This window comes from Misgurnus anguillicaudatus, chromosome 4, assembly GCF_027580225.2.
Source record: "Misgurnus anguillicaudatus chromosome 4, ASM2758022v2, whole genome shotgun sequence".
Lineage (NCBI taxonomy): Eukaryota > Metazoa > Chordata > Actinopteri > Cypriniformes > Cobitidae > Misgurnus > Misgurnus anguillicaudatus.
The window spans coordinates 23,680,395-23,704,329 of record NC_073340.2 but is presented as its reverse complement, the minus strand read 5'-3'; the positions used below and the strand labels follow the sequence as shown (position 1 = coordinate 23,704,329).

The 23,935-nt window shown below is 36.4% G+C and overlaps 3 protein-coding genes across 4 annotated transcripts; 2 read left to right on the top strand and 1 right to left on the bottom strand.

Annotated features, from left to right (window-relative positions):
• pnpo (pyridoxamine 5'-phosphate oxidase) lies at positions 1 to 1,819 on the bottom strand. The gene is made up of 7 exons (XM_055175927.2): positions 1,551 to 1,819; positions 1,114 to 1,238; positions 874 to 973; positions 733 to 786; positions 522 to 650; positions 328 to 398; positions 1 to 239 (listed from the first exon to the last, which is right to left on the bottom strand). The coding sequence occupies exons 1-7, from the start codon at positions 1,737 to 1,739 to the stop codon at positions 74 to 76; spliced, it is 834 nt and encodes a 277-aa protein (XP_055031902.2). The 5' UTR covers positions 1,740 to 1,819; the 3' UTR covers positions 1 to 73.
• A 41-nt stretch (positions 1,820 to 1,860) lies between these two features.
• mrpl10 (mitochondrial ribosomal protein L10) lies at positions 1,861 to 4,538 on the top strand. Its single transcript, XM_055175928.2, has 5 exons — positions 1,861 to 2,019; positions 3,170 to 3,339; positions 3,673 to 3,837; positions 3,927 to 4,071; positions 4,156 to 4,538. The coding sequence occupies exons 1-5, from the start codon at positions 1,980 to 1,982 to the stop codon at positions 4,389 to 4,391; spliced, it is 756 nt and encodes a 251-aa protein (XP_055031903.2). The 5' UTR covers positions 1,861 to 1,979; the 3' UTR covers positions 4,392 to 4,538.
• A 1,449-nt stretch (positions 4,539 to 5,987) lies between these two features.
• Positions 5,988 to 23,446, top strand: osbpl7 (oxysterol binding protein-like 7). Of its 2 annotated transcripts, XM_055175925.2 has the most exons (23): positions 5,988 to 6,202; positions 8,404 to 8,621; positions 8,920 to 9,063; positions 9,304 to 9,357; positions 9,444 to 9,557; positions 9,932 to 10,087; positions 10,193 to 10,313; positions 10,403 to 10,521; positions 10,605 to 10,691; positions 12,900 to 12,923; positions 13,382 to 13,526; positions 13,882 to 14,012; positions 14,184 to 14,276; positions 14,472 to 14,634; positions 14,827 to 15,113; positions 16,555 to 16,692; positions 16,766 to 16,829; positions 16,923 to 17,001; positions 17,087 to 17,231; positions 17,537 to 17,687; positions 17,801 to 17,927; positions 21,095 to 21,217; positions 21,300 to 23,446. In XM_055175925.2, exons 2-23 carry the CDS (start codon positions 8,484 to 8,486, stop codon positions 21,406 to 21,408), a joined length of 2,712 nt encoding a protein of 903 aa, XP_055031900.2. In that variant the 5' UTR covers positions 5,988 to 6,202; positions 8,404 to 8,483; the 3' UTR covers positions 21,409 to 23,446. The 2 variants fall into 2 exon arrangements, with proteins under 2 accessions (XP_055031900.2, XP_055031901.2); XM_055175926.2 differs by lacking the exon at positions 12,900 to 12,923 and having other exon boundaries at positions 5,991 to 6,202.
• Positions 23,447 to 23,935: the final 489 nt, after the last annotated feature.

Sequence of the window (23,935 nt, the reverse complement as noted above, 5' to 3'; positions counted from 1 at the left end):
ATATCATTCATTTTTTATTTATGATTGCATTAATGTCACAGATGGTGATGTTGATCCCATACTATGTACTCTGTCAAGGGGACAACCGTTGGTATATCCAACCCCCCTCTGCCTGATGCTGCATATCTCCCAGCTCAGTTTCTCCCTCTTTCGGTCGCATGAAGACTATTCGGTCATGTAATCTATTAGTCTGACCCTGCCAGAACTCAATCAAGAATGGTTTGACGATGTATCCACCCCTGTAAACATATATAGCCGCAAAAATTACATAGATTACATATATAGTTTTCTCTGTCACGGTAAAGCATATCATTTTATAAGGCTTACCAGTAACTTGGCATCGGCACATCTGTGTCCTTATACTTTTCTTCAAGTTCTGCATTCTTGTCTCTCAGATACTTAAAGGGGAACACGAAAATGGACCAATGAATCAAGCAAAACAAGAATGATAGCATGGACAGCTTGAATAACCAAGGTGCGAATTATCAAGCTGAAACAAAAGGTGGTGAGAGCCACCTCACCTGTCTGCTCGGTATTACTGCGCTCTGCCTGCTAACAACAGCACCGATCTGACTGCTCTTGGGCCTTGAGTGGAAGTATTCACACGAACGATCATATGGGATCCGGTTTACAGTGCCTTCAATGCGAACCTAGTACAAAAAAACTTTATATTTATACACCATATATTTTAAAGGGACATTTTGATCTCCAATTCAGTGAATTCATACTTACTTGCCTATTTAATGGTTCCCAGTAAAAGACAAGAGAGGCATAGGGATTACTTTCCTATTTGGATAAGAGAGGGTTATTGTAAGTAACTATACGCTAATAGATATTCATTGAATTATAAATTCAGTTTGAAAGTGCAGTTACCAGTTCCAAACCTTTCCGACTCTCGTAGTTGGTAAAGAAGCAAAATCCTTCCTCGCTGTAACCTTTTAAAAGGACCACGCGGGCAGAAGGACGGCCATCTCTTTTAAAAGAGACAGAGGAACAAAACTGAAAATGTACAAGTGCCTTTTTTATTGATTTATTAAATATCTCAGTATGCATCTCTGTATTACTATGCATACTGTAGTACCAGGTATTTTCGAATCACACCAGGATTCTTACTTGGTGGCTGTTGCAAGACACATTGCATTGGCTTCTCCAACCTCAGGACATTTTGTTGCCTGTTCAAACCAGTTGCCAAACTGCTTAATTGGATCTAGGGAAGCAAGCTGGTCTTCCTCAAAACACTGTAAATAAAATAAAGTAACAAGTCATTTACATAAAAGACTTTCTGTGCTAAGCTGTTTTAATAATGCTTATATATGATTACTGCTTAGACATCACATTACATTGCACATTAACATGTATAATTAATATTAAAAGCATTCGATTGTGCAATATTTCTTTTTACTTAAATAACTTAATGACGATTTAATGCACAAATATTTTTTACTGCGTAGGTTTTGTTACAAAAATTTACTTGCTTTACTTATCTGTGCATTGTCTTTACTATTAAAATAGGTCTGAGATCATGAACAAACATAAATATTGAGTCCCACCTCTTGGTCGCTCTTATAGCTTTTTCTCATGTTACTCAGATCCATGCTGGTGCCGCTGTCCGTAGATTTACTGCAGACAAACGAGGTATATAACGATTGATTATAGCTCGCAAAGGAAATACGAGGCTTAAAAGCTTTCACAATATTGCCGATATTACTTGACGTGCAGAAGCTCAATATACGTCTCATGCCTGAATCTCCAGACCAACGTCATTGCGTTACGTAAAATGTTTGGAAAACACGTTTTGACAACTAAACTTTCAATTTGAAAATAAATAATATAAATAGTAAATAATACAAAGTGCTTATTTATTCATCAATTTAATGGAATAAATTATTACGTAAATGACATTCAATTACACTAAAACATTTATACGCTGAACTTTTATTTTGCAAACCTATGCTGTCATATATCATATCCGGATCAAGATGGCAGCGACCTTGTGTGGCAGGCTTTTGCCGAAAGCAGGTACATTTCTGTTTTAAAATGATAAGAAGCTTTACTATGTTTATAATAATGCTCGTACAATATGGCGGACGATGTCTGGTATTTGTAATTAGGCAATGAAAATGTTAAAGCTAAAATATAAGACTTTATCAGGTAACTGCACAACATCATTACTGTTAACGCATATACATATAGTTTATTTGAGGTGATGATTTAAAATATTCCCCATGATATTTGTGTTCTTTATTAAAGATATAATGTCGAAGTATGTAGTTATTTAATGCTATGTTTGTATGTCTTTTATTCCGTGTTTTGTTTTGTCTCTGCTGCCACTGTAGTACATGAGTATTTTTCTTCCCAATATGCTTTTGTGTTTTTTTATTTTATTGAATATTTGGGGGATAATTGCAACGTGTCAATGTGGTGTAACCGGTCTGTCTCAATTGGTGTAACTCGTTTTTTTTTTAAAATTAAAAAATGAATATATTCATAAAAAATATGTAATAAAATATAATCATCTAGTTTAGTGTAATATGAGTTTTTTTTTAAACATATATTTTTACTTAATTTCTCAAAGATTATTTAGAAAACAGAGCTGTTTTCAGCATATGTCAGTACAAATATTACAAAACGCATTCAAATTTACATTTAGAAATAAAATGATATTTTAAAATCATTATTTTTTTGATTACGCTTACATGCCATCAAGGTGGATAAAATATTTAATATTTCTCATTCTTTGACACAATTGGCGGTTACACCATTTGACATTTTCAGGTCCATTTAGTCTTAACTTTCATAAAAAATGGTGCAAATGTAATTTTTTGTTGCTGAAAATGAACATCAATACACTATGCATTGAAACAAACCTGATGCATGCTTTTAAACAAGTTTGCATTAGAAATGGATTCTAAATTTGTTAATTCTGTATACATATATTTGATATATCATGTATTGAACACTGAATTTCATTTTTTGTAAACGAATAAACAAATTTAAATGAATATTGTTCATGTGCATTTGTGTACATGTGATACAGATTTTAAAAAGTAATGAGGAATGCAATTTATTTTTAGACAGTGTAATTAGTGAGTAATTTAATACAATGTTGACAATGTAATTGTGTGCATACAAGACAACATAACCAGATACGCTTCTTTTAAAATCACAGGATGGGTACCAATAACTCAAAGTGTTCGCCATGGCTCCAAATCAGTCACACGTCACAGAAAGCCAATGCACATTCTCAAGCAAAAGTTGATGGCTGTCACAGAGTACATTCCTCCTAAACCTATTGCTCCCCCTGGTGCCCTGACTCCACGAGTTAGAAAGACTGAAGAGGTGAACAGCTACTATTATAGTTAATAAAACAGTATCTTAATGATAAAAGGATTGGCTTGATGAAAAAATGTTTACCTTTTATCTGAAATTGTTTCATTTTGTGATAATTTTGGTATTAAATCAGAAAAGATATGTTGGCGGTGTTTTAAACTTTTGGACTTACATGGTTAATAAATCTAGATGTGTTTGATTACGACAACCACTTAAACATGTGTTCAGTCTTTATTCAACAGATATTTAAACGATGATTACTATTTTAATTTGTGTTCAAAATATAAAAAGTGTAAGTGTCTATTACTATACTATATGTTAACTCAACTCCACCTCTTCTAGGAAAGCGCCCTTGCAATTCTGTTGAGGAAAGACCTGGAAACGTTGTTTAAGGAATGTAAGATGATTGCTGTTGTCCAGAATAATGCATCCAATGCAGAAGACATGCTACTTCTTAAACACAGGCTTAAAAGACACAACATCAATGTCAAATTTTTCCCAAATCAGGTAAACCAAAGCCATGTCCAATTGCATTCAAGGACCAGAACTAACTCTATAATATTATGTTACAAGATTCTGCTTGTTTTTCTTTGCAGGTGATGAGGTCCTTTCTCAACAACAGTGTATACAGTAACATGTTACCACTATTCATTGGCCAGACTGTAATATGTGTTAGTAAAGAGCCAAAAGTTAAAGAGATGCTGCAAGTGTTGAGGGGCAGTCCACAGATGGTGCTTCTAGGTGAGACTGTCATATACATAAACTTGTCATTTCATTGTGCTTGTTGTTATCTAACAAAGGACTTTCTTAAACCTTTTTTTTTAGGAGCATGTATAGAGAACACATTACTCTCGTGTCAAGGCCTTCTCAATTACTCCAAACTTCCTTCAATGACCACCATTCAGGGTGAGCTGGTTAGTAGTCTAACCATGATGACCTCACAGACTGTTTCATTGTTACGTCATCACCCAACCCATCTTTGCTCGCTGCTTCAGCAGTATATCAAACAGCAGGGCGCTGGGGACACAACAGATGCTGTTGCAGACAAAGATGCTGCCTGAATTTTATTAATACATAGATGAGAAATTTCAGTAACTGCCTCAATGTCTGAATGAATTTGGTGCGGCATCACAATATGTATTAGGAAAAACTGCTCTATGTGATTGACAAATGCATGCATATAATAAAACTCTGTTATTTAAAGTGGACAGATTTGTTACTTCTCTGCATTCAAGATGCGGTCTCCTCTTTCATTAAAACATCTTTGTATGCAAAAGCATTGGCAGTTGAAGCGTACTTCTAAGTGTATGGAAAGGTGTTAATTTTCCTAAATATTACACTTACAGTAAACTTCCTGATTGCTTTCTGTTATATGGGCCAAGGGAGGCAATCAATTTTCTTATAGCTTGAGCCATAAACAGACAGAGTTGAGCCAGCAAATCAATATATTTAATATAAAATTTACAAGGCATGTGTGTGTTGTAAGTATGGATGTTGATGGAGTTTGTCCTGGTTAGTCCTGAACTGGGGTCTCATTTATAAAATCCTTACTAAAAGTCTACGTACACACAAAAGCCAAAAATGGCATATGGCAAATAATATTAAGACTTATGAAACAAAGCAATGTTCCCTTTATAAATCACAGATCACCGGCAAGTGTGCGTACATGAATCATCTTCAGATCCCACCCTGCAAGCCCATTCTTCCATCAAGTTTGTTTTTTTATAGATCACAACCTTTGCGTGGGAACTGGCGTACGCACGTTTCCAGACTTGTTTTGTGCGTACGCACCATAGGTACGCACGCTTTATAAATGAGACCCCTGGGCAGTGGCACCACAAACAATTGGAGCATCTCTTTTATTTCACAGCATTTGATATTATATAATATGTTAAATAACCTTAATAGACAGTTTTAAGTTGTCAACTTTTATAAATTCAAACACAGGGATTAAGTCCCAGACTAAAATGCATATTTGAGTGGGCTTAACTGAAAACAGCTTGGACTGACATAACTTAAAATACATTAGTGTCTATTGGTTTGTCTCAATATTCACATGAGTAATGCTTTTTTGTAAGGTATGTTTGTAAAAACAACTTAAAGGTCTTAAAATAACTGAGGCCTAGTCCTGTCTTAATCTTAACCTTGTTTGGGAAACTGTCTGTCCCAAATTGTACAACTATATAAGCCAAGTGGAACATGCATTTATACTGCAAAAGTAAATATTAGCTTGTGGGCATGAGTCCTGATTAGGGCTAATCTCTGGATTACTTCATGTTAATCTAGTTCAGTTAAGGTTGAACTTCCAGATTTGCTGTAGTAGAAACCTTTCTGTGATTCATATGTTGGCAGCTGTTTGATTTTATCCTTTGCAACTATATATGGTCCCCTTTTTGGAAAACAAACATGTGCATTTGTAAAACTTAGCACACAAGCTGATTTTAAGACCAGAGGGGTGGCTACGCACATTTAAAGAAAATTTTTAGAAATAAAGCTTTTTAGATTTTTATCTTTTTATTGAAGCAATAGCTGTTATTGTGTCTGAATGGCTGGATGGATGTTACTGAGAATTCAGTTGGTTGCCTGTAATTCCTACAGTCTTAAAGACACTAATGCGGATAATGATATGGCGCAGAGCCTTTGGTGGATTTGGAGGATGTGAAGTCACCAGTGAAGGACTGTTGTGTAGCTCTCCATAATATTCACTGTTTGTATAGACATACAGACTGCATACTTGTATTTTGAAGTAAAGTGGAGGAACTGGTTGTCGTTGTCGAGTATTGTGACGCACAGATGTCTCAATGGCAGAGGGTGAAACTCAGACACTTGGAGAAGATGAAACGCATTATACACCATTCACAAGAAATCTCAGGTGAGTGCATGAAATAGACAAATTATTTAGTTTTTAATAGATAAGTATGTCTGAATATGACCAAATATTTTCTGTATATGAAGTAAGGAAGAAGTTGACTTTCAGCAGTAAATGCAGTTTAATAGAGAAATAACTTATTTGTGACGTTAGTTTTATGACAGAGTTTTACATTCAGAAATATTTCCATTTTGAATGTTATGAGTTTTTTTGCAATTTGACGTAGTTGATTGACACTAATAATTTATACCACTAGTGACTGTCACAGACATTGTGTGATTTTTACATGAAAAACACTGTAGCATATAAAGATGATACACTGAAAAAAAAGATTAATTGAATTTAATAAATTTTTTTAAGGTAAGTGGTTGCAATCAGTTTATTTAAGCTACATTTAAACAAAAAGATTAGTAAAGTAAAATAAAATATAAAACTTTTGTTTAAATGTAGCCTAAACAAATTGATTGCAACCACTTACCTTAAAAGGAGTTGATTAGATTCAATGAATCATTTTTTTTTCAGTGTACTTATATTTGTATTAAAAGCATCTGCACCAAGATATTTGTTATTAAACTGTAGTAATAGAAATGGTAATTAATCTACTAAAACCATTATATAGGCTACATCATGTCTGCTTTGACCTGTCTTGGCTATACTTAAAGAGCTATTCGAAACCTAGTGCTGCTAAAAAAGGGACATTCAAAGCCAATTATCATAATGACATTAAGACTGTGCAGCAGAGACGGTTACCTGTGTTAGGTTATGAGTTAAACAATTCCAGAATAACTTATTAATTTCCCAAAACTTCTGCTTAAATGTAATCTTCAATTATACATTTGGCAGATGCTTTCATTCACAATGTCGTACATGTTGATACGTGTGTTCACTAAAAATTAAACCCACAACTTTGGTGATGCAAGCACAATGCTTGACCAGTTGCGTTTCTGCTTTATAGAAACTAGGTTTTACTTAAATGAAAATGTTACTGTTATTATAAGATTTTGTTCTTGTTTGCCTTGACTTATTCTAGATGAATGGGCAGGTTTAGGCTTGTCAGCATCAAGACAACAGTAGTCTGGTTTCTATCACACCCTGCGGTGGCATTCCATTCAATTTATATATGTAAAAAATGATTACTGTAATCTGTCAAAATGTAATTAATAAGAGTAATTCAGGATGTACAGGTGTTTTCTTGATCCACACATCATAGTTTTAAAATGAGCTTTGGGAGTGTACTATATTATTATACGATTATTATTTTTAGGAGCGTGGGTTGTAGTAGATTTACAATTTAGAAATTGTTGTCCATTATGTGCTTCTTTTATTTGTGTTAGTGTTCAAAACAAAGAAATAAATGAGACTTTAGCTTGGATTTCACAGACAGGGTCACATTGCATTTATTTATTTAGTTTATGTTGTGATGCCTTGACATTATGTACAATTAAGTTTTAAGTCCTAACATAACCCTTAAAATGCATATCAACTGTTCTCTTAAGGGGACACTCCACTTTTTTTTTTGGGGGTATGCTGGTTTTCCGGCTCCCCAGGTGAAACATTTCATTTTTGCTGTTTTGAAGGCCGTTCGGCTGATCTCCGGGTCTGGCGGTGGGCTACCGCTTTTAGCATAGCTTAGCATAATCTATTGAATCTGATTAGACCATTAGCATTGAGCTCAAAAATAACCAAAAAGTTTCGATTTTTCCTATTTAAAACTTGACTATTCTGTAGTTACTTTGTTTACTAAGACCAATGGAAAATTAAAAGTTGCGATTTTCTGGGCTGATATGGCTAGGAACTATTCTCTCATTGTAAAGTACCATGACAATAGGCACAATGATATTACGCAGTGCACAAAAATAGTCCCCTGCTATTGAAAGTAACCAAGGGGACTATTTCGGGTGCTGCATGATATCATTAGTTTTAAATATTGAAGCTCTTTGGTCATTTTTGAGTGCGATGCTTATGGTCTAATCAGATTCAATGGTTTGTGCTAAGCTATGCTAAAAGTGGTACCGCCGGACTCGGAGATCATCTGAATGGATTCCAGAGCTGTAGAGGTCAAGTGTTTAACTCTGGGGGAGCTGGAGAGTGGGCATATTTTCAAGGAAGTGGAGTGTCCCTTTAAGTTTCAGATGGTGTTTATACTTGTCTAACTAAAAGATATGTAATTCTGTGATCACTAATAATGTATTTCTACTTTCCAGACATACTGTGCTCTAGTAAACAATGAGAAGAAGCCTCTAGCTGAGCTTATCGAAACATAGAGCTCAATTAATAGGACATCATGAACATGGATTTCCATGGATCTTTAGCGGACCACAACCAACCACAGATCAGCGGTGTGGAAAAAACTCCTGGGGGCTGGTATAAGCCGACCCACTCCAGAAGCAGCAGCACGGGATCATCACGTCACTCGCGTCTGGTTTGTAACCTCTCAACCATGTAAACAAAATACTTCCCATTTAAAATTGCAACTGATTTTGGGCACACCTAAATAGTATCTATCAAGTTAAGGTTGGTAAGAATTGGATGTTATTTCCTGGAGCAACCAGTTGCTCAACATCTTCGTTGTGTAAAAGCCAATCCAACAAGTTTATTTGTTCTAAGAATCTTAGCAGTAACGTTTTGTTCACCAGGGATGTGCCAAGTGCACACGCTGTGAATGGAAAACACCCTGTTTTACATATTTGTGTTTTTTCTGCCCCTTTGGTACCTTACAGAACATTAAACATTGGGAAGTAATGGACGACTTTCCAGCAGATATGAATCTCATCACAGAGAGCAAACAGGTTTCAAATCCTCCAGGAATATGTGAAGGCTATCTGATGAAGAGGAGAAAGTGGCCGCTGAAAGGTTGGCATAAGGTATGAGGAACAAGCGGATCCAAGACTTTTATCTAAAGTGACTTACAAAAGTAAGGAAAACAATGAAGTGATTAATTGTAAGAGTTATATATAAGTGCTATATAGTGTTTGAACAATTGGAGAGAGAAAGAAGTAGAGAAGAGCAATTTGTTTTTAATCAATTTAAAATAGTTATATAGAGTAGTCTTTTTTTTACTTTTTATACTTTGCCAAACCAACAAGTCAAATTCCTTCTTGCAGAGATACTTTGTCTTGGATAAAGGGATCCTTCGATATTCAAAAACTGAACATGATGTAAGTTTGCTATTCCTTTGTCTATCCATAACAACAGCATTTTGGATCCAGACACTTTCAACACACATTGATATGTTTTTCAACAGTTTTCCAAAGGAAAGATGCATGGTTCACTGGATGTCAGTCTGGCTGTAATGTCGGTAAACAAGAAAGCAGGACGCATAGATCTAGATGCTGGAGACAATCTCTATCACATGAAAGTATGTTTCTGCAATGTTATTGCTTTGCATTTTTATTCATAATGTAAGATTTAATTCTTTACCAATTTATCGACACTATCAGAGAAAAATGCTCCCTAGCCATTACTGGTGCGGTACACCTTTGCACAGCACCTAAAGAGTTAATATTAGTACCTCAGAGGCACATATTGGTACAAAATAGTGCAAATTAGTACCTCGTTGTTACAAAATGTACATATCTGTACTTAAATAATATATATCAGGACCTTTTTAAATTGTAATGCACTAGTGAAAGCTTTTTAACATTTTTTTTCTGTTTTCCTTTATAAATTATTATGCAATTATTTATTCAAGTGAATGGTAACTAATGCTAATTTTATTAAACATTTCACTAGGCCAAAAGTCAGGAATTATATAATTTGTGGGTCACCAAATTAAGTGCCCACAGGATGTATAAGAAGAACGAGGCTGCGCATGTTCACAATGGCTACCTACAGGCCCTGACCCAAAGCAGCCATTTATCCCAAAAAAACAGTGCCATGACGGCAATGGTGAGTAGATAATTTACAAATCACTCGTGTGCCATGCTGACTTAGTTTCTAAGTGAAGTATTTTTAATAATCAATCGATGCTTTTTGTGTGCTTCTTAATGCCAGAGCACGTCTTCATCTTACTTGGGTGAAACTCAAAGAGCAAATCTGCCAAATGTCAATCCTGCGGTTAATGGAAAAGTGGCAGCCTGGCTACAGACCCAAGAGCCTGACGTCTGCAGCCAAGGTATTGTAGTATTTATTTTGTTTCAGCAAAAGTGTACATTTGAAAAGGAGACAAATGAATATGTAGTGAGCCTATGTAATATGCTTTAGAGCTTAACCGCTGTCAGCTGGAAATGAATGAGCTTCATCGGCTGGTTCAGAAGCTGCTCGCTTATGAGTCCGTCAAAGCAGTCAATAACGGAGACCTGCAACGGATTATAAGCATGCAGGTAATGGGTCTGCTGATGACAACCATTGCCGTAATGATTTGTGAATCTTTGACACAATATTAAAATAAATGTTTGATTTACAGAATATATCTCTTGACAAACCAAAGAAAAAGCCTGGCAAGATTTGGGGTCACTCTCGCACACTGTCGCGATTTGAAGCTTTTGGAACGGTGAGACCGCTCAGTTAAAGCTTTATTTGATATTACAGTTTTCTCAGTCACTTTGAAGCATTTCTCGAATCCTTCTTAAAATTTGCATACTAAGTGCATTTCTGTCAGAACCATCCAAATTGCAAATGTTTAGCCATGTTGTCACCTTTACCTTTTTTTAAAATTATAATTTAAAGTACAAATAAAAATTACAAAATTAGAAAGGTTCACTGTAAGAAATGTCACATTTTCTTTAACTCAAAATTCAAGATTTACTTAACAGCAATTTATCAATTGAGTTCACATTTACATAAGACAAAAAAGCCTATGGAAAATATGCTTACGGTAACAGATTATAACATAAAGGTCAACAATTGTGCATGAAAATTACATAAGCAATTGAAAATGTAGCAAACAGCAAATAATTTATCATCTGCATGATTGTACCAAAGCATTTACAATTTGTCCAAACCCATGAGAATTTGCTTTTACAATGGGGAAGATAAGTATGAGTATTTGACACATCAGCATTTTTATCGGTGGGGGGATTTCTGGGTGGGGTATTGACACGGATTTCCACCGGATGTAACCTTCAAGCCAAATGTTGAATTCATACAAAGAAATCAGAACATTTAAGTGTACAAGTTGAGTCATAATAAATAAAGTGAAGTGACACAGGGAATAAGTATTGAACACATGAAGAGAACAAAATGGTATAGAAAGCCAGGAGATCACCTGAAATCTGTCAATATTGAGAGAGAAACCCTGCCCTCTATCAGTACTAATTGATATCAGCTGCTTTAGTCCTAATTGATGGCCTATAAAGGCTTCTCATTAGCCAGGAGGCACACAGAATAGACTTCATGATGGGTAAAAGCAAAGAACTCTCTTAAAATCTTCGTAATCTTATCGTTGAAAAGCATTTTGATGGGAATGGTTATAGGTGCATTTCCAGATTGCCGAATGTTCCTGTGTGCACTGTGGGGGCCATTATCCGGAAATGGAAAGAGCATCACTTCACCATCAACCAGCCACGATCAGGTGCTCCACATAAGATCCCTGTCAGAGGAATCCAAAGAATAATCAAGAGAGTTCTCCAAGAGCCTAGAACCACTCGGGCAGAACTTCAGGAAGACTTTGCATCAGCAGGTACTGTTCTTTCAATGAAAACTGTAAGCAATGCCCTGAACCGTCATGGCATCCATGCACGCTCACCACCCAAGACTCCATTGCTGAACAAAAAGCATGTTGAGGCTCGGTTAAAGTTTGCGAAGGAGCATTTGGAAGAGCCTGTGGATTATTGGGAGACTATAGTATGAAAGCAAAATTGAACCTTTGGAGGTCGAAGCATTATGGTTTGGGGCTGCTTTTCAACAAGTGGTACTGGCAGACTTCATATTATTGAAGGCAGGATGAATGGAGAAATGTACCGGGACATTCTGGATAAAAATCTGCTGCCATCTACCAGAAAGCTGAAAATGAAAAGAGGGTGGACATTTCAGCAAGACAATGATCCCAAACACAAGGCCAAGGAAACAATGAAGTGGTTTCAAATAAAGAAAATCAAGTTGCTTGAATGGCCCAGTGAGAGAACTGAATATCAAAGTTCATAAAAGTGGCCCAAGGAACCATCAAGATTTAAAGACCATTTGTGTGGAAGAATGGGCCAGAATCACTCCTGAGCAATGCAGACGACTTGTCTCTCCATACAAGGAACGTCTAGAAGCTGTAATCACCAGCAAAGGCTTTTCTACAAAGTATTAAATAAAGTGCGTTCAATACTTATTACCTGTGTCATTTTACTTTATTTATTATGACTCAACTTGTATACTTGAATGTTCTGATTCCTTTGTATGAATTCAATATTTGGCTTGATGGCTGCATCTGGTGGATATTTTGTGTCGGTTGCCCACTTGGAAGTCCCCTTGCTGGTAGAGGTGCTGATGTGTCAAATACTTATTTTCCCCACTGAATGTTGTGCACAACTGACTTGATGATGTGGAGGCTGAGCAAAGCTTTTTGAAAAATTAAATTTGGATGTGAGAAATGCTCCAAAGCGACTGAGAAAAACTGTAAGATAATATATATTAATAGGATGATATCCTATTAAGATTATTCCATGTTTCCTTAAAGGTTTGGAAATCCAAAAGGTTTAAATGCATTGTGTAGTTATTTGTGTAGAGGATTTAAACCTATAGTTGTTAAGTTAACTTCTTTTTTTACATTAAGCCATTTCGTGGGATTACTAAATCGGTAAGTTAACATACTGCTGCTGACATCCTTATTTCTATTTACAATTACACATACTGTAAAAAGCATAATAGTACAGAATGGGTACTACCATGGCACTTCGATAATGCATGTACACTGTCCGAAAAATAGTCCCAAGCTGTCATTAATGCAGTACTCCTTATAAAGGTCCTAATATGTAGGAACATTTATGTATACATTTGGTACCAATATGCACTCTTTGGTACCAATTTATGCACCTCTGAAATCTTTAGATACAAATATGTACTTTTAAAAGTGACAGATAGGGACCATTTTTTACTTTTTTTCTGGCAGTTTTTTTGCGTGTGTGTGTGTGTGTATATGAACATGATAGCGTGTTACATGATGTAGATATTTAGTGGAAGTTTGTGTCATTTCTACCTTGATCTTACTAAACCAATGTCTCTTTTCTCTTCTCTGCCCTTCCTTATAAAATACAGTTATCGTCAAGCCACCTAAACAGCTCATCCCACCTGGGAGCCTCAATGTCGTCTATCCCAGATTACGTCAGCACCCAGCTGACCCCAAAAAACTCACCAGATGTCAAGAAGCTCCATCAGGACATCTGCTCTATGTCCTTGAAAGGTCAGAAGCAATACAAGTAATGCATAAGTTTGTTCACACTTGATAAATGCAAGATTTACCACTGAGTTGTAAAGTGAAGTGAAAGTGACATGCTTGTCAAGTATGCAACGCATACTCGAAATGTGACCTCTACATTTAACCCATCCCAGTGAGTAGTAAACACACACGCACTACAAGTCGTAAACACAGACGGAGCAGTTGGCAGCTATTAGGGTTAATGCCCAACCTGCCAGCTGTGAGACTCAAACCAACAACTCTTGGGTTACAAGCCCGAATCTCTAACTACTAGGATACGACTGCCCTGTAATGTGTGCTTCTGAAATACATTAACCGTCAATGTTTGTTTTCCTCACAGTTCATGGGTCTCTGTGTTCTGCACATGAGTCTCTCGCTCAAGAGCGCCTGCGGCTGCAGGACGCCTGGTCCAGCAGAGAGCTCCACCAAACCACATCTGCCCAGATTAACAACCTCTGTAGCCTGGCTGAGGTAAATTACCTGAAATATCAATAGCATGCATGTCCTACATAGATTTAGTAGTACAGCTTATGTTGTATCTGTTAGGTAGTATTTGATAAATGCTACTAGTAATACATACTGTGTTGTGCTTTAGATGTTGTGCTTTACTGTATAGATTTGTGTGTGTGTGTGTATCTTCAGTTAGACGTTAAAGCCCGCCACACCAAAATCCACAAATTGTCCGTGTCCTCCGAATCCTCTGAAGGCTCCTACCGCACTGTGCTACAAAGGAAGGTGTGTCTCCTCCCACCCCAAACCTAGTCACCCTGTTCAATGCATTTATTTATCTCTTCATCTCCTCCCATTATGCCTGCATTCCTGTTTATAGGAGGACAGTTTCACTTATTGTATATGCCAAACGGGTTATTTGTACTGTCATACTCTCTGTCTGTACTATATTATCTTAATCTCTTTCTTTACTTTACTCAGTTTGGTTCAGGCCGCAGTTCTTTACGTGCACCTTCAGTGGCTGACTCCACAGCGGAGTATTTCGATGCATGTGATGAGCTTGTGGACGCAAGCTCTTCGGAAATGTCCGACGAATCGGGTCTGAGTGATGGGTCCAGTAATTCAGAGCCAGACGAGTCTCGGGGTTAGTGAACACCTGCTATTTGTTACTATAGTGAAAAGTAGAACATGATTACGAAATGGCCAGAAGTTGGTGGTTCACTGCACTTTCGGTTTAAATGAATAAATAGAAGACTAGTTCATTATGGATATCTGCCTAATATTGGCCATATAGTGAATTGCATTAACATTTTTCTTTTTTCAATAAACTCCACAGCAATAGCTTCACGCAAGTATCGTGCCAGTCTCTCAAGGGCGCCACCTAAACTGAATATTGTTAAGGGCACCGGACATCGCACTACTCTACCTGCCGTTTGCCCTGATAACAGTCACGTTGGCTTGATGACCATCCTGTACAACAACATCGGGAAGGACCTGTCCCGCGTCTCCATGCCAGCAGCTCTGAATGAACCCGTGTGCCTACTGCAGAGACTCTGTGAGGAACTGGAATACTCAGAGCTACTGGACACAGCCAACCATACTGATGATCCCTATCACAGGATGGTAATAACAGCTTATAGATTTTTGACAGAGTTGACATATTAGAATTAATGATAATTAATGATTCAATTAGAAGTATAGATGTTTCAGTGGTAACAACATAAACAAACAGCTTTTGTGTCCCTTCCAGTAGACTTTCTCATAGAATAGTCTAAAGTAGATATTTCTGATAACAACCAAAATAAATAACCAGAAACCTTAGTTTAAGCCATAGCTAAAGCATATCAACCATTACACTGAGCTTACGTCATTGTGTAAAATGAATGTATACAATGTGAGCTACAGATTCTTAAATTCTTAGCTGACTGCCAAAAAATCGCAAGAAAAGTTGCGATTTTCTAGGCAGATATGGCTATATCATTAGCATCGCGCAAAAAATAACCAAAGAGTTTGGATAGACACAGCAGCCAAAAATAGTCCCCTTAATAACTTTCAATGGCAGGGGACTATTTTCGGGTAGTGCATAATATCACTACGCCTGCTGCAGCCATGTTACAGCAGCAAAGTCCTTGATTATTTCGCCAGAATGAGAGTATAGTCCTAGCCATACCTGCATAGAAAATCGCAACTTTTATTTTTTTTTTGTCGGTTTTAGTATACAAAAATATTGAAACTCGTTGGTTATTTTTTAGCACGATGTTAATGGTCTAATCAGATTCAATGGATTGTGCTTAGCTATGCTAAAAGTGGTAGCGCCAGACCCAGAGATCGGCTGAATGGATTCCAAAATGGTAAAAATCAAATGTTTAACTCTAGGAGAGCTGGAAAATGAGTATATTTTCCAAACAAAGCGGTGTCCCTTTAACTTTAATTGTTACTATATTAGTAGACACCCCAAATAAAACTTTGGACAAAATATTTGTTTTTTTCTGTCTATCCCACTTAATTAATTTTTCTGCTAAATGTAAAAGTTAGTTCGTTGGCTTGTTTCTTTCTTTTTTGTAATTTTAAAAGTTTGTTTGTTTTTTTATATGTTAAGCATTTTGGAATTTTTTTAAAAATTTTATTTCTAAAAAAATTAGAAAAAGGTACAAAAGTTGTCAGTGGGACGAATATCTTTTTAAAAAGTTCTTAATATGTACCAGTTTGGTAGAGATATGTAACTCTGAGGTACCAGTATACAATATGCACCTTACAAAAGGTACAAAAGTGTACTTTTTCAAAAGGTAACGCCCTAAGGATTTTTGTGTTTTTTTGTACCTTCTTGTACTTTTATTTCGGAAATTGTACAGTATGCTTAGCCACAACTTCTGACTGTCTTTAAACTTACGATTCTTCTGTAGTTTAAAAGTTTACAGATTTTTAGAGATGTTCGCTTGCCACTTGTGGTATATAATTATTGTGTTTTCTGGGCAATACCTGAAATAGACAGTTTTTCCTCAATTGTCTTAGGCATTTTCAGAAATAAATTTGACAGTTTATAAAAAGTTTTTTGTCTTTGTAGGTTTATATCGCTGCTTTTGCCATATCTGGCTACGCATCAGCTCAATTCCGCAATCGCTACAAACCCTTTAATCCCATCCTTGGAGAGACATTTGAGTGTATTAGAGAGGACAGAGGTTTCCGCTACATTAGCGAGCAGGTAAGTGATCGTCTCCATTGATCCTCAGAGATGTTTGTTATGGAGTGATGGTTGAAACTGTATGTTTCCACAGGTTTCACATCATCCACCTATATCTGCTTGTCACGCAGAATCAAGCAATTTCAACTTCTGGCAGGGTATGATTTTTGCCCTAGTTACAGTCATGAGTAATGTAAACAGTTGAATTGAACAATCACATTCCATTGTGTTGACTTGTATGTTGTGGACAGACCAGAGATGGAAGAACAAGTTTTGGGGCAAGTCTTTGGAGATCATGCCAACAGGGATGGTGAATGTGACTCTAAAAAAGCAAGTATCTTGTGCGTTCCGCTGTCATTTCTCGGTCTTTGGAATGCTGGGCTAGGAATACTGACTGTTCTCTGATATACCTTAGGTATGGGGATCATTATGAATGGAACAAAGTGGTGACTTGCATCCATAATGTCCTTAGTCAGCAGCGATACCTTGAGCACTATGGCGAGGTAATCATCCGCAACCTGAAAAGTTCAGTGTGCACCTGTAAGATCACATTTGTCAAGGTAGGTTTTGATTTACACGAAGCATACAGTATACTGATGCAGTCCAAGTATAATTAATGTGCATAACTTTAAAGATTTTTTGCACCTCCAGATTCTAGATTTTCCAATAGTTTTTCTCTTGGCCAAAAATTGTTCTATCCTAACAAACCATACACCAATGGAAAGCTTATTTATTTATTATTATTACATTTCAATTGTGTCATCCATGGTCCCATATGTAAATGTGAATGACAGTGAACGGCATATTGCTCTACCAGTTAAGCACAGGTGTTTATAAATGCATGAAATCTTTTTTGTACTCCCAGTCTCGTTATTGGGGTTCAGATGGGTCCAAAAACCAAGTGCAGGGTGAAGTTCTTAATGAGACTGGTAATGTTGTCCATCGATTTGGTGGATTTTGGCATGAAGGAATCTTCTGTGACACCCTGCCCAACCCACAGTGTGTCTGGAAGCCAAGTGAGTACAGAAGAGCTGAATCATCCTTTTTTATTGGGCACATGATTTCAGACATTTAAAAAGTCTTGTTTTGTATTGCCAGATATTGTCAGAATCTTTGTGCTTTCTTGCAGATCCACAGCCTAAAAACTACATGCTTTACTATGGCTTCTCTAGCTTTGCTATGGAGATGAATGAGCTGACCCCTGAGCTGAAGCCCCTGCTGCCCCCAACAGATACACGCTTGCGTCCTGACCAAAGGTAAGAACTTCCTAGTGACAAGTGGTCTTGAGGAACATTGTGTTTTGGATGCCGAAGCGAATTACAGTCATTGACGTTAATCCATCCAAAATAATATTCTGTGGCATTTATCAAGAGAATTACAAAAATTGTGTGGAGAGAGAATGAAGCCAAAGCTGCCATTAGAAACACTTTGTAAGTTTTTTTGTACAAATTTTGTATTATTCACCTTATACCATTCTTTGAATCGGATTGTCCTCTGCAGCGTCGGGAAAATGCTGGATAAGGACAAATATACTGTATGCATTGCATCACTATGCACTTGTGAATAAGAGTCAAGTAAATTATCGCCTTTATTGTGAAGTGACATTGTCACATTTACTCAAGTCTTAGCCTCAGATGATATGGTCATCAAAAGTTTGTATAACCGTCTGATGCAAACAAAAAACTAGACAAGACTTTGCTCTTTACACAGCTTAAAGCGCATGCTCTTTACACAGCTTAAAGCGCACGCAGGCTTTTAATGTGCTATGGTTGGAGTCGCTAAATAATACTAACGTGGGGTTAATGGTAACACGGTTGCTTTATATATTTATACAGGGCTGAGCAATCTGTGCTTTTGGTCTTGAATGTGAATCCTGTGAAAAGTTTTAATGTGTTTTTGTTAAGATATTGAACAAAGAGTGTTTTGGAGGCATGTACAGCAGGGAAAATAAGTATTTGACACAGCAGCATTTTTATCAGTAAGGGGATTTCTAAGTGGGCTATTAACACAAAATTTCCACCAGATAGCCATCAAGCCAAATATTCATACAAAGAAATCAGAACATTTAAGTATACAAGTTGAGTCATAATAAATAAAGTGAAATGACACAAGGAATAAGTATTTAACACACTTTATTTTATACATTGTAGAAAAGCCTTTGTTATAGATTACATCTATCTAGATGCCTCTTGTATGGAGAGACCAGTCGTCTGCATTGCTCGGGAGTGATTCTGGCCCATTCCTCCACACAAATGGTCTTTAAATCTTGAAGGTTCCTGTGCCTTTTTATGAACTTTGATCTTCGGTTCTCTCCATAGATTTCCTATGGGATTTAGGTCGGGTGATTGACTGGGCCATTCAAGCAACTTGATTTTCTTTCTTTGAAACCACTTCATTGTTTCCTTGTTTTCCTTATGTTGGTTCACCCTCTTTTCATTTTTTTTAGCTTTCTGGTAGATGGCAGCAGATTTTTATCCAGAATGTCCCAGTACATTTCTCCATTCATCCTGCCTTCAATTATATGAAGTCTGCCAGTAGCCCTTAGTAAAAAGCAGCCCCAAAATATGTTGCTTCTACCCCCAAACTTAACTTTTGTTATGGTGTTCTTGGGGTGGTGGGCAGGGCCATTTCTTCTCCAAACATGGTGTGTAGAATGACTGCCAAAAAGTTTAATTTTGCTTTCATCTGACCATACTATAGTCTCCCAATAATCCACAGGCTTCTCCAAATGCTCTTTCGCAAACTTTAACCGAGCCTCAACATGCTATTTGTTCAGCAATGGAGTCTTGTGTTGTGAGCGTGCATGGATGCCATGGCGGATCAGTGCATTGCTTATAGTTTTCTTTGAGACAACAGTACCTGCTGATGCAAAGTCTTCCTGAAGTTCTGCCAGAGTGGTTCTTGACTCTTGGAGAACTCTCTTGATTATTCTTTGGACTCCTCGGACAGGGATCTTATGTGGAGCACCTGATCGTGACCGGTTTATGGTGAACTGAAGCTCTTTTCATTTCCAGATAATGGCCCCCATAATGCTCACAGGAACATTCAGCATTTTGCAAATGCGCCTATAACCATTCCCCCATTCAATGATAAGATTACAAAGATCTTGAGAGAGTTTTTTGCTTTTCCTGTGTGGCTCCTGGGTAATGAGGAGCCTTTATAGGCCATCAATTAGGACTAAAGCAACTGATATCAATTAGTACTGATAGGGGGCAGGGTTTCTCTCTCAATACTGACAGATCTCCTGATCTCCTGGCTTTCTATGCCATTTTGTTCTCTTCATGTGTTCAATACTTATTCCCTGTTTCATTTCACTTTGTTGTGACTCAACTTGTATACTTGGATGTTCTGAATTCTTTGTATGAATTCAATATCTGGTGGAGATTTTGTGTCGGTGGTCGACTTGGAGGTCCTCTTGCTGATGGGAATGCTGATGTGTCAAATACTTATTTTCCCCACTGTAAGTAAATTTCTTCGTCTTATATTTTTTTCGATTTCTGAGATTGGTTTGGAAGTCACCAAATCCAACCTTATATTATTTTAATCACTGTCTTCTTATCTTAAACAAAACACCATTTAAAAACATGTCAACTCCTAGTAACCGATAGCTAGGATTGAAAACATTTTTACACAGCGGGGTTAGTTGTAACATAGTGTTACAATTAATTATGCATATAATGAAATGAAACCAATTTGAAACAAAATCAGAACTGTTAATACAATATCAGGAAAAATAACTAACAATTATGATTTTTTTGTCGTAGTTGTTCAGCCCATTTAAATCTGCTATTTATATGCATTGATGCATAATACAAGGATGGTTAGATGAAGGATCATGGATGGATGAATGTGTGAATATCTAGCTATTATCGGCGGATATAAAAACAATATCCATCTTTAGAATATAGACAGAATTTTATTGAATTATTTGTGTTTTAACTAATTTTTGTAGCAGGTGTTACAACAAAAACTGTTAAAATGAACCCCACCCAAGTTGTAACGTTTGCAAACCTGTCACTTTCGGTGTAATTGTACGATAATGGTAGGTCCCACAAACAAACTTTTAATGTTCAATTGTACTAGAAATGTGTGCTGATTATGTAAAAAAATGATTAATCTAACTTAAGTATTTTTTGGATTATAGAGCCAAAGCCAAAAAAGGTTACTTTGTGCCCCACTCTCCCCTACTCCTGATAAACCTGCTCCTAAACAACACAAAAATTAACTGTGACTGATCACTTCACATACTGTATATCAGTCAGATGTCACTTCCTATCTATGGGTGGTTGTTGGTTAGCTCAAGACCTTTTGACCTTTAAATCTGCTGGCAAGAGATTTATGAATGGGGATTATGAATTCCCAATATTTTTCTTTTATATATAAAAGATGAGGTCATTAAATATTTACTGTTTGGTAATCTTAGGTTACTTGAAGAAGGGAAAGTAGATGAAACAGATAAAAAGAAGGATGAGTTGGAAGAGAAGCAAAGAGAAAGAAGGAAAATTCTGGCCAAAAAAGGAGAGGACCACATTCCTCGCTTCTTCAGGTAAGTTAACATCAACACTATGCAGAGCGGGAGTTGTTTTTAACAAACAGACACAAATATTTCAATGCCCTCTGTTTTGCAGGAAAACCTTGGATGATGCTGGAAGGGAAGTATGGCTATACAATGGAACGTATTGGACGATCAGGAAGAATCCAGGATTTTCCCACGTAAAAAACCTGGAATTGTGGTGAAGGTAGATTACTGCATACCGTGGATATCCATGCTTGCACATGATTTAAGAAAACCCATTGAGAGCACAGATGATTTGCCCAGGAATTTTCACACAAAACCGATTCCACCGAGCAAGGATGGTGCTTTTACCGACAGCAACAGGATGAATGCATTTTAAGACTTTTTATGATTTTGTGTCTCATGGTTAAGGACACAAACACTTTGACCTTGTCTTTCATTTTGGATATAAGCCAGGACAACAAACTATAAGATGAATGACAGATGTACGTGGATATCTTTTAGTTCTGTTGTGTAGGTACACACATTTCTATGGACTACACTGAATTGCTTTTCCATTCAGATAATGAGTTGTGTGACACTGGATAAAATCATTGGGAATTTTCACAATGAAGTCTGGATTCAGAAAATGGATATTATTTATTCAGAGGTCTTGTAATTTTTAAACTAATTTTTAAAACATGATTTAGGTTTGGTTAACTTTCTTAAGGACTATTATTTCTTCTGTTAGAGACATGGCTCAACCTGAGCAGGATTAAGTTGTAAATGGATTAATTCTAATTTGAGTCCTCATTGACTTACACTGAAGGAGAGGTGAAATGTGTCCTCTGCTCTAGGTTGCACATCTATTTTGTTTCGTACAGCAAGTGACATTTTCCTTTTTTAGGCTGCCACATTGTTTATTGGCATGAAATTATTTAGTTAACAGTGTCAATTTGAAACAACTCTTCTGTACTCTTGGCCAAAATATTTACAAAATTCCCAGTGCACAAACACTTAAGTCATGACTTGCTTAGCGTATAGCAGGAATATTGTAGCCTAGGCAGTCGGTTGTTATCGCAAAAATAAGCCCCAGTGATGCAGTGTGATCTCACGAGAATTCGTACATATTTCACGAAAATTCGTATCACTTCATTCAACCACATTCGTAAGTTTTGGTACGATTTGCCTTGACCCCTGTGACGTTGGGGTTAGGGGTTCGGTTTCGTCGTTGTTTTTTCATGAGAATCATACGATTTTGCACAATTAACTTCGAATGAATTGATAAGAATTAGCCAACTCGTAAAATATGTACGATTTCTCAGCACACTGAAGGGGCTTATTTCGTGATAACAACCGTCTGCCTCTACATTATCCGCTTATTACACGGCTATTTACCTCAGAAGTAAGGTAAGGAAAATTAAATATTGATTTTAAATATTTAATTAGCTAATTTTTAATGAATGCAGACCTTTCGCGAGGAAAACCTGTTTACTATCGGTTTTATCATAAGACGAGACGATAAAACGTCGTGAATACGTTATATGTTTTAATCATTTGTAAATATTGTGTCATATATGTTATTAAAATACATATTTAAATTACAGTTTTGTGTAATATTAAACTGTAAAAAAAATAAACTGTAGCCTACCGGTTAAGATGATTTGCAGCATCCAGGTTAAGGTTACCGTTTATTGGGAATAACAAACCTGCAAATGTTGCAACTAACTTAGCCAATCAGAATCAAGCATTCCAACGAGCCATGTAATAAAAGAGCAATACAATATACGAAAGAAAAGGAAAAGAGAATTTCGTATAGTTTCATCTTTATTACATTTAGAATGAATCAAAAACATCATTTATTAATATATACAATATGACAGCTTTGCTGTATCTGAGGCTCAGTTTGCTTTTTGAGGAAATACATCTTTATCTGGTTCATTAAGAGCACCTCTTTAATAACATTTGTTGTTTAACAGAAATACACAAATCTAATATCAGATGGTGCCAAATAGCTTTCATAAAAGACCTGATATGACACTCTTTGAAGATATGAGGAGCATAATGTCCACCAGGGGTCAGCCAAAACAGAGATTGATTACTAATGACAACAATTCGTTCGAGTATTTTAAGTACACACCAACAATAATAAAGGTTTCAGTGCAAGTGTAAAAAATAAAGAAAACGTACAGGAACATGAATTAAACACCTTTTTAAGTTAACATATAGAAACACTGTTTAATTGCACTTTAAAAGTCAAATTGTACTTCAGTGTTTGTTTGTTAAATAAGATTCTTTTTTGTCTTTTAGCCACATTGTTTTCATTTATTCATTTAAAATCGGAATACTTAAAACAAAATATTTCTTATAAATTATTACATTACACAGAATACCAAAAATCCCAGTGTCTAAATTGATGTCTTTAACATGTTTGTGGGCTTAAATAATTTTTGGCACACCAATATCCAATAACTGACCATGGCCTTTAAATTCAGTGATGACATTGTAAAAGAATACAGTGATCGGCTTTACATCGAATTACTCTTGTTTCACTTGGTTCGCATCCCAATACATACATAAAAGACAGAGGCAGTTAGAGTCAGTTTGCTGACTTTTTTTAAAGTTGTGACCACAGAGGATCAATGCCAAGTTGGTTTTCGCAGCACGTTACAGTTTCTCGGAAACTTCTAGCATCATGCGTTTTGACAAAAATAACATAATGCACTTTAACAAATTCAAAATTTCAATTGTTATATATATTAAAAACAC